Source organism: Balaenoptera borealis (assembly GCF_965194805.1).
Source record: "Balaenoptera borealis genome assembly, chromosome: 15".
Lineage (NCBI taxonomy): Eukaryota > Metazoa > Chordata > Mammalia > Artiodactyla > Balaenopteridae > Balaenoptera > Balaenoptera borealis.
This window is the reverse complement of record NC_138871.1, coordinates 10,276,342-10,287,410: the sequence shown is the minus strand read 5'-3', so window position 1 is coordinate 10,287,410 and position 11,069 is coordinate 10,276,342. Positions and strand designations below refer to the sequence as shown.

At 41.7% G+C, this 11,069-nt stretch overlaps 1 protein-coding gene across 1 annotated transcript in view; it reads left to right on the top strand.

Moving 5' to 3' along the window:
- BUB1 (BUB1 mitotic checkpoint serine/threonine kinase) overlaps positions 1 to 7,992 on the top strand; it is a gene marked incomplete at its 5' end in the record, with an annotated part of 9,910 nt that extends 1,918 nt beyond the window's left edge. The window contains 6 exons of the mRNA XM_082356504.1: positions 3,198 to 3,313; positions 3,624 to 3,785; positions 3,963 to 4,120; positions 4,220 to 4,394; positions 4,944 to 5,050; positions 6,590 to 7,992. Of these exons, the coding sequence (XP_082212630.1) occupies positions 3,198 to 3,313; positions 3,624 to 3,785; positions 3,963 to 4,120; positions 4,220 to 4,394; positions 4,944 to 5,050; positions 6,590 to 6,785 (914 nt within the window). The 3' untranslated portion in view covers positions 6,786 to 7,992. The remainder of the gene's footprint in view (positions 1 to 3,197; positions 3,314 to 3,623; positions 3,786 to 3,962; positions 4,121 to 4,219; positions 4,395 to 4,943; positions 5,051 to 6,589) is intronic.
- Between the last annotated feature and the right edge of the window lie 3,077 nt (positions 7,993 to 11,069).

The window sequence follows — 11,069 nt, the reverse complement described above, 5'->3', positions numbered from 1 at the left end:
TGGCATTACTCTCACTCATTTCACTTACCCACAGGCTGTGCTTACTGAACACATTGTTGCTATTATTATTTTGAACAGCTATCTGTTAGATCAATTAGGAATAAAAAATAAATAAAAGATTTTATTTTATCTTCATTTATTCCTTTTCCTATACTTTTCTGATCTGAGTTTCTGACCTGTATCATCTTCCTTCCCTCTGAAGAACTTCTTTTTTTCTCTTTTATTTTTATGGGAGTATAGTTGCTTTACAATGTTGTGTTAGTTTCTGCTGTACAGCAAAGTGAATCAGCTATAACGTATATCTATTGGGTTGGCCAAAAAGTTCGTTCGGGTTTTTCCATACGATGTTACGGAATGAATGAACTTTTGGGCCAACCCAATATATCCCCTCTCTTTTGGATTTCCTTCCCAATTAGGTCACCACAGAGCATTGAGTAGAATTCCCTGTGCTATATATGTTAGGTTCTCATTAGTTACCTATTTTACGTGTAGTATCAATAGTGTATATATGCCAATCCCAATCTCCCAATTCATCCCACCCCCCAGAACTTCTTTTAACATTTTCTTGCAAGGCAGGTTTACTGGTGACAGATTGCCTTAATTTTTGTTTGTCTAATGAAGTCTTTATTTCTTCTTCACTTTTGAAAGGGAAGAATTCTTGGTTTGTGGTTTTCTGGCTTTTTTTTTTTTTTTCTTTCAATACATACTCCACTCTCTTCTTGCTTGTATGGTTTCTGAAGAGAAGTCAGTGTGATTCTTATGCTTGCTCCTCTATAGATAAGGTGGTTTTATTCCTCTGGTTTCTTTCAATATTTTCTCCTTGTCTGATTTTCTGCAGTTTGGACATGACATGCCTAGCTGTAGCTTTTTGGTATTCTTCCTGCTTGGCGTTCTCTGAAATTCCTGGATCTGTGATTTAGTGTCTGTCATTGATTTTGGAAATTTCTCAGCCATTATTACCCCAGCTATGTCTTCTGTTCTCTTTTTCTTCTTCATCCTAGTGTCCCATTACACATTTGTTACCCCTTTTGTAGTTGTCCCATAGTTCTTGAACATTCTATTCTATCTTTCATTTTATTTTTCTCTTTGCATTTCAGTGTTGGAAGTTTCTGTTGGCATATTTGTCAAGCTCACAGTTTCTTTTTCCAGCCACATACAGCCTATTGATGAGCCCATCAAAGATATTCTTCATTTTGTCACAGTCCTTTTTTATTTCTAGCGTTTCCTTTTGATTCTTTCTCGGAGTTTGTATTTGTCTTCTTACATTACTCATGTATTCTTGCATGTCGTTTACCTTCTTCATTACAGCTCTTAGCATATTAATCATAATTTTTTTTATTCCTGGTCTTATAATTCCAAAATCTTTTCTGTATCTGTATCTGGTTCTGATACTTGCTCTGTCTTTTCAAGCTGTGTTTTTTGTCTTTTATTATGCCTTGTAATTTTTGTTAGAAGCCAGTCCTGATATCCTGCTGAAAGGAACTGAGATAAATAGGCCTTTAGTGTAAGGTTTATGCTTATCTGGCTTGGGCTTAGGCTGTGTTTACTATTTTCTGTGGCTGTAGGTATCAAAGGCTGAAATTCCCTTTTGTGTCCTTATTTGTCTCCCCTGTTGTCTTTGGGCTTACCTAGAGACTTGTTCTTAAATAAGGTCTGAGACATCAATTCTTTCTGTGGTGACTCCTCTCCCCAGCCCCCCTTCGGTACTGGCTTCAGTGGTAGTTTCTGCTTCTGGGCTCTGCTATTCTCTGTATTCACCTGTCTGTCTCCTCAGTTTGGGGGGGCAGCAGTTTTCCCTGTGACCTCAGTTCTCTAACAGATCTAAGAGTTGTTGATTTTCAATTTGTTCAGCTTTTTCTTACTGTGAGGGTAGACTGACGACTTCCAAACTCCTTACATGCCAGCTAGAAACCAGAAAGCTACTTTTTTATATTTGATTTTAAACACATGAATTCGTTTTTTAAAAAATTAAAAATCTGTTACAACTTTACCTCTGTCATCTTTCTACCAAAACCAATAACCCCAGTGTAACTGAAAAATATCAAGACAAATCCACCTGAGGGGCATTCTACAACTTACCAGAACAGTGCTCCTTGGAACTGTCATGGTCATCAGAACAAAAAGTTAGAAACTGTCACAGCCTAGCAGAGGCTGAGGAGACTTGATGAATGTGTCCTAGAACATTAGGGGAAAACTAGTGAAATCTGAATAAAGTGTGGCGTTTAGTTAACAGTAACATACTGGTTTTGGTTCTTGTTTGTTACCAGTGTAACTTGGTTATGTAAAAGTTAGCAGTAGGGGAAACAGGATGCAGCACATACAGAAACTATTATCTTCTCAACTTTTCTATAAATCAAAAACTGTTCTAAAATAGAAAGTTTACTGCAATAAAAATTTTTTAAGTATCTGTTAGAAATATCGGTACAATTATACTCTGCCCTTTTTATTCTGATGTAAAACGCTTGCATTTTTCAAAGGCATGTTAGGGCTTTGTTTAGCACGTTGTAGAGGATGTCCACTTGTTCTTTCTGTCATCACAACAGCCTTGCCAAGTAGGCAGCACACGTACTCCCCCTTTAAATATGACAGCGCACTGGTAAAGAGAGGATGCCTGCCCGCGGCCCTGCTGCTCAGTGACAGGCCTGGGTCCCGGCAGTGCTGCCCTGGCTCCTCCATCACTTCGTTATAAAGGGGGCTGTTGTGTGGCAGGTATTTGTTTAACTTTCATGTAAGACTGGAAAAACATTTCCTAAGGGAGCTATATCCATTTTTATTTATTAAAGCAATTCAAGCACCAAGAAAAATTTACAAATACTTCATTTTGATAGCCTTTAATGTTTTGAGCCTTTTTTTTTTTTTAATATATATATTTACTTTTTTTTTTTTTTTTTTTTTTGGCTGTGTTGGGCCTTCGTTTCTGTGCGAGGGCCTTCTCTAGTTGCGGCGAGCGGGGGCCACTCTTCATCGTGGTGCGCGGGCCTCTCACTGTCGCGGCCTCTCTTGTTGCGGAGCACAAGCTCCAGACGCGCAGGCTCAGTAGTTGTGGCTCACGGGCCCAGTTGCTCCGCGGCATGTGGGATCCTCCCAGACCAGGGCTCAAACCCGTGTCCCCTGCACCGGCAGGCAGATTCCCAACCACTGCGCCACCAGGGAAGCCCCTGAGCCTTTTTTTCATTTTGACTTATCTACCTCCTCAGGTTCTTTGCTGGTCTATGTTGATCACCTTCTTGGAGAAGGGGCTTTTGCCCACGTCTATGAAGTTACCCACGGAGATGTGAACGATAGCAAAAAAAAGCAGAAATTTGTTTTGAAGGTAAATGATCTGTACAATATAGAAAATGAATTTTAGGACTTGAGTTTGCCAGCCTCCTTTTTTTTTTTTTTTAAAGATAGTGGTGGTTTCACTTAGGTCTATTGTCAGCACTTAAGAAACAAAACTATCCCACAAGGATTCAGAATTGCCTCGCCACTAAAATTACCTTGCAGCAGTTCCCACGCTGCAGCAACAATTCATAGCTTGTCATCACTTTCTACCCCACATCCTATATTTGGATGAAGTGGCTTTCTTGCTATCATTTTCCAGAATGTGAGCTGGATATGAATGTCACATACCTGATTTGCAGGTCCAGAAGCCCGCCAACCCCTGGGAATTCTATATCGGGACCCAGCTGATGGAGAGACTAAAGCCAAGCATGCGACACATGTTTATCAAATTCTATTCTGCCCACCTGTTCCAGAATGGCAGTGTGTTAGTAGGAGATCTCTACAGCTATGGGACATTACTAGTAAGTGTATTGCTTTTATGACAAACAGGAACTGAAGTACATTTTTGGCTTGTGCCTTGCACATACCTTTTGCACTTGGAGCTTTTATTGGAGTGATGGGTGGGGGCAAAGCTCTTAACTTGAAATTTCATTAATCCTGTGCAACCAACTCAGGACTCCACTTTTCATTGTTTCTAGAATGCCATTAACCTCTACAAAAATACCCCTGAAAAAGTGATGCCTCAAGCTCTAGTCCTCGCTTTTGCTATCAGAGTGCTGTGCATGATTGAACAAGTCCATGACTGCGAAATCATCCACGGAGACATCAAGCCAGACAATTTCATACTTGGAAACAGGCAAGTTGCCCTTTTAACAGGTCCTTCTCTTACCGTTTCCCCAGCAGACTTTTATTATCTGTGCTCACGCAGCCTGGCCCTTGTTTGTGTTTAATATAGATTTTTGGAACAGGACAGTGAAGATGATGATTTATCTGCTGGCTTGGCACTGATCGACCTGGGTCAGAGTATAGACATGAAACTTTTTCCAAAAGGAACCGCATTTACGGCAAAGTGTGAAACATCTGGTTTCCAGTGTATTGAGATGCTCAGTAACAAGCCCTGGAACTACCAGGTAGAGAACTAGAGTGAGAGATTTGAAAACATCCCCTGTGTAACACTCACTGTAATTTCAAAATGAATTTGAGCATCTGGAGAGTTTGAGCTGATCTAGTGTTCTTCTAGCCCTGGATTCAGACGACGCTCCAGGGTTGTTCTCCGTTGTGGACTCGTCACACCTCGTGAGGTTTGGAGCACAGTTCAAAGACCACAGCCAGTCCTGGGGGGAGGAGCTGGGAGGACTCGCAAGCGGCTTGGTGTTGTGTTTGCCTCTGTGTGACAAAACGAAGGACGCGGTAGCTCAGGAAGAGCAGAGCTTCCCAAGACGCTGCCTCAGGAGGTGGCGGGTGATCTGCCGTCCGTGGAAGCCTCCAGCAAAGCCTAGACAGGCGTTCATAGGACGTGTCAGTGTGGGGTTAATGCACACTTCCAGAATTCTTTAAAAGTGAAATCCTGTGACTATTTATTTCCTGTGATTTATCATATTTGCTGCATAACTTAGACATGGGAATATACTCAAGTGTAAATTAGCGTATAGTCATATATACCCATATTTTCTTTATAGATTGATTACTTTGGAGTTGCTGCAACAGTGTACTGCATGCTTTTTGGCACTTACATGAAAGTGAAAAATGAAGGGGGAGTCTGGAAGCCTGAAGGTCTTTTTAGAAGGTGGGTATTAGCATTGGTGCTACAGTGAAAAGAATAAATACAGTAGAATGTTGGGTTCCATCTGGTGGAAAATGGATCTTTGCCACAGAAGACCCATGCCTTGGGAAGTAGGGTGAAATAGCATAACCCTGGGCCCTGGGTGCAGTGAGCAAGTTATTTAAGTCCTTCTGTTTCTCCATTTGTAACTTTTGTGGAACAAGTTGTGTGTAGACATTTCTTTGGATCTTCAGTTTCTCCTATGTATAATAGATTCAACATATCCATTCTATTTTTTTTTTGAATATTTTAATTTTTTTTATTTTATTATTTTTTTTAATAGATCTTCACTGGAGTACAATTGCTTCACAATACTGTGTTAGCTTCTGTTGTACAACAAAGTGAATCAGCTATACATATACGTATATCCCCATATCCCCTCCCTCTTGAGCCTCCCTCCCATCCTCCCTATCCCACCCCTCTAGGTCATCGCAAAGCACGGAGCTGATCTCCCTGTGCTACGCTGCTGCTTCCCACTAGCTATTTTACATTTAGTAGTGTATATATGTTGATGCTACTCTCACTTCGCCCCAGCTTCCCCCTCCCACCCCATGTCCTCAAGTCCATTCTCTATGTCTGTATCTTTATTCCTGCCCTGCCACTAGGTTTATCAGTACCATTTTTTTTTTTTTAGATTCCATATATATGCGTTAGCATATGGTATTTGTTTTTCTCTTTCTGATTTACTTCACTCTGTACGACAGACTCTAGGTCCATCCACCTCACTACAAGTAACTCAATTTCGTTTCTTTTTATGGCTGAGTAATATTCCATTGTATATATGTGCCACATCTTCTTTATCCTTTCATCTGTCGATGGACATTTAGGTTGCTTCCATGTCCTGGCTATTGTAAATAGTGCTGCAATGAACACTGTGGTACATGACTCTTTTTGCATTATGGTTTTCTCAGGGTATATGCCCAGTAGTGGGATTGCTGGGTCATATGGTAGTTCTATTTTTAGTTTTTTAAGGAACCTCCATACGGTTTTCCATAGTGGTTGTATCAATTTACATTCCCACCAACATATCCATTCTTGATGCATTAGGTTGGGTTGAGGTTAGAGTTAAGTCAGATGCAAGAGTGGGATTGCCCTGCATGCTGAAGGCTACTTTTTTTTTTTTAATAAATTTATTTATTGGCTGCATCGGGTCTTTGTTGCTGCACGCGGGCTTTCTCTAGTTTCAGCAAGCAGGGGCTAATCTTCGTTGCGGTGCACGGGCTTCTTATTGAGGTGGCTTCCCTTTTTGCAGAGCATGGGCTCTAGGCCCACGGGCTTCAGTAGTTGTGGCACGCGGGCTCAGTAGCTGTGGCTCACAGGCTCTAGAGCGCAGGCTCAGTAGTTGTGGCGCATGGGCTCAGTTGCTCCACGGCATGTGGGATCTTCCCGGGCCAGGGCTCGAACCCATGTCCCCTGCATTGGCAGGTGGATTCTTAACCAGTGAGCCACCAGGGAAGCCCTGAAGGCTACATTTTATCCTTCATTTATGCCTTGTCTCTCCAGGCTTCCTCACCTGGATATGTGGAATGAATTTTTTCACATAATGTTGAATATACCAGATTGTCATCATCTTCCATCTTTGGATTTGTTAAGGCAGAAGCTGAAGAAAGTATTTCAAGAACACTATACAAACAAGATTAAGACCCTTCGTAATAGGCTAATTGTACTGCTCTTAGAATATAAGCGTTCTCGAAAATAAAATATGGACACTCCCTAAAAATCGCTTTGTAAATGCTGGCCTGCTCACTTTGAACCTTGATGTTTCCACATTTATTGTTTATGTAAATGTTGCTTAAAAATAAAGCCCACAAAGTATATCCCTGGCACATAGTTGTTACGAATATTTCAACAAAATACACAACACGGTAACATCCCTGCGTAGCAGGCTGACTGGCGGCTCTTGGGATGAGAGCATTCATGAGAATAATCGGCAAGTGAACATTCTCTAAAAGCACTTTTTAAGCACTGACCTGTTTACTTTAAGCCAAAAAAGAGCCAAGTCAGGTTTGTTTGTTTGTTTCTAAATTTGGGGGTTTATATTTGTGTAAAATAAAAATTCCCCAAATATATCTAGCAGACTTAATGTTTTTATGAATTGAATGTGCCTGTCCTTTATTGTACTTGTTCTTCATTGCTATCCATGGGAAATATTGCAGGTATAAATCTCAAGCTTTGTTTTTTAAAAGTATGATTCAAAAGAATATCTCAGATCTTGAAAATAGTCATGTAAGCTCCATGCATCATTAATTAGCTCTGAAATTATAGCAGCCAACTTAGCATTTATTGACTTAAAGCTGGAAGGGTCCTATAACCTGAATTGAGCTTCCCTCCTCCATCCCTCCCTCTTCCCTTAGCACATGATGAAGGCAAATGTGAGGGGACACCCAGTTCAAGAAGACACAGTGACTGGCTTCCGCCTCCTCCCTCACTCCCAGCCACCAGGTTCCCCATTCCAGAGACAACCTCAGCCCACGTTTTCTGACCTTTCCAAAAATTATTCCATGCATATATACATATAATGTTTCTTGACAAAGCTAGCATAATTCTGCTTTTTTTCACCCAATGTATGGTGGAGAATGTAAGTACATATAGAATGATCTCATTCTTGTGATGGCTGTGTAATATTTGGTTGTATGATATATAGCCATAATTTGCAGCGTAAAATCCTAGAAGTGAAATTGCTGGGTCAAAGGTGAGGGCATTTAAAATTTTGTCTCAATATTGCAAATAATCCCCCTGTAGGGCTGTGCCAGCAAGGATCAAAGTCTGTTCCCCACACCTCCACCAACAGGACACGTCAGGCTCTTTGACCCTTGCCACTCTGACAGGTGACAAAATGGTATTTCCTTGTGGTCTTCATTTGCATTCTCTTCTGAATTAGGCCAAATATATTCATATATTCAAGAGCTATGTGTTTTTTTCTTTTTCTGTGAACTCTATCCTTTGTCAGTTTTTCACTTGCACTTGGGATTGCTCTTTTTCAGTTTAAGTTGTAGGACCCCTTTGTATTTCTCCCAATTTGTCATCTGTCTCTTGACTTAAGATTTCTGTTGACATGAAGATTTTTTTAAAATTTTGTTTCATACTCTGATTTATAAAGTTTTTTAAAGCCTTTTTTGGCTTTTGCATCTTAAAATGCCATCTTCGATTGAGAGAATAAGAAGAGAGTCTTCTAATGTTTTTATATTAGTCTAATTTAAATACTTAAGACTAAACTTTTGGTTGTTTTAAATCAGATGTCACTTTTTCTTATTTTTTCTAGCTGGTACTTTGACTATATGAGCCTATTGATTTCTATAAAAAGCTTTTCAGTTGATTGTTTTGAAGTTTCCAAGTAAATAACCATCACTATGAAAATGCTGCTTATTTTACATCTCTGCCAGTTTTTTGCTGGTGATTTTTCTCTTGCCTTCGCCATTGCCCAGGACCATGAGAAGAGGGCTAAACAGGGACGGTGCTGGACATCTCTGTCTCCTGCTTTAGAAGGAGCTCCTCCCATGTTTATCCAGTAAGCTCATGACGCTGGCCTGAGGTAGCCTTTTTTAATCACGTTGAAGAAGTATCCATCCATTTCTTTTTACAAATGTGAATCATAACATTATTTCACAGTTTTCTTGCCCCTCTTTTCATCTGTATTGGACCAGCTATATGCCATTCCCTTATATGAATGTACCATATTTTAGTTAAGCAATTCTCTATTTAGAGACAGTTAGTTTCACAGTTTTACTGCTACAAAAAAGTGAGTGCAGGTGCTAATGTGTCTGCAGGATAAATTAATAGGATGGGATTCCAAATATGTTTTATTTTGAAAATAACGTAACCTACGCGATTGATTACACACATACACTGAAATTGGAAGGAAGTTGATCCAGGGACAAGACCTCATCAGACAAACTAGCATTAAATTTACTAGTGTCAAAAGTGAGCATTAATAAAGCCAGATTTGTGGGATTTTAAAATTTTTCCTCTTGAAGATGTCTGTTTTCAAAGGAAACAAGACTGAAGTAGATAAGGGTGCTATTTTATTAAACTAAGAACTAAATGTGTCCACCCATGAAAGGCAGCTGTGGGTGCCTTCAGTCTTGGGCAGAGAGGACACTTGGCCTCGGCTTCCAGCCCCTGTCAACATATCCTGTGTCCCCGCCAGCCCGTTTGCAGTTACTGGATCTTCAGCTCCTATCACACCCAAGACACCCTCCATGCCATTCACACCAACCTCAACCTGACCAGCGCCATCTCAGCACTGCTGCTGCCCATCTGGTGTCCAGTCTTTGCCAAGGGCTCCGCTTACATAAACTTATAAACTTCACAGTCAGATTTCCTAAGCAACAGCCTTGTCCCCAGCGAGGAAGGCTCCATCCAAATGAAAGAAGTTGCTTTAAGCACTTCAGGAAAGTAGGTGGGTTTTTTGGTTCATTTCCTGGTACAAACTACAGTGATCATCTTCATTTCATTATAAATTATACACACAAACACACACACAGAGTTCATCTGCACAAGGAAATAAGCTCTGCATCTATAGGGCCACTGAGACGGATGCCACAGACATCAGAGTTGGAAAGCAAAGAAACCTCCAGCTCACCCACTAAGGAGACTGGAGTTTCCCCGGGGACAGAGCTGAGCAAGGTCCCAGCTCATCCTAAGTGCCCAAATACCAGCTAGATTCAGCCTAGTTTCTGATTTAATACCTACTCGGGCCAAGGCCTTTCCCATTCATTCTCGGCAGCCCCGCTCCACGTTCTAAGTCCCAGCTAAGAACAAGGCTGGTTACTCCGGAGACTCAGAGACTCCTGTTACCAGTGCCTTTTCACGCTGGATTATATCTGTGTCTAAGGCAATGGTTCTAAAATGTATTTTTTCATAAGACGCACCTGAGACACCGAAAGTGTGGTCCGGGCCTATCAGAAATAATGCTCCGAGATGCATGGGCATCGGCACGATGTGCAAGTACACCTGCAAAGCTGCTTCTCTGCCACTGGTCCCAGGAGTCAGTGTCCTTGGTCCTCCTCTTACCTCATCCCTCCACTGAGTCCATCTGTCCCGTTGGTTCCATTCCAAATGGTTCAGATGAACCCATTTCTGGATGGGTCAGGCTGCAGGCAGGCTAAGCTCCGGTAACAGAACCCACACAGGGCAGCTTAGAGAAGACACAAGTGATTTCGATCTCGCGTTACAGTCTGGGATGGGCGATCCTTTACTGGCCCCGACCCTGCCGTCCTCAACAGAAGGCTTCCAGGATGTTCTGATGGCTGTCATATCCCAGCAGAGGTGAACATCGTTCCCACGGGCAAGACCTGCGAGGTGTGGACCCCAGTTGGGCTCACAGCCCACGGGGCAGACACAATCATGTTGCCCCATCCCCCTGCCAGGGAGACTGAGGAATGAAGTGTCCAGCTGGGAGCCCATGGGCCAAAATGTCGGGGTGACTAGTTCCCTAAAAGACAGAAGAAAGACCTGGAGAAAAGTGGCAATGCTGCCACAACTCCTGCCCCTTGTCCCCTCCCTTGGACTGTGTGCAGCGGCTGGGGTGGTGGCGCCCCCTGGTGGCCACGGGGGCTGCTGCAGGACAGTGGTAACCGGATCCCAGGAGTCTGAGCCCGAGACTTTGCTACTGAAGGGCTCACACTTCAGAAAAAATTACACAACAAAGTTTCCTCCACTATCGTTTAACACTGAACACATGGAACAACGTACAGGTCCATGAATATGTGAATTCTTCTATATAAAGAAACATCAATGGTATGGAACACTTGACAGCAGTGTGTGTGTGTGTGTGTGTGTGTGTGTGTGTGTGTGTGTCTATATTTCTATATCTATATCTCAACATGAAACAATTACTAGTAAGTGAAAGAAGCAAGTTCTTGAGCTATATATGATAAATGTCATGACACCCCACTTATGATTAAAAAAATGATTATATATTAATCTTCATGATATCCATTTAGTTCCAGAAGGAAAAACAACAAACTCAGCAGTTCCCACC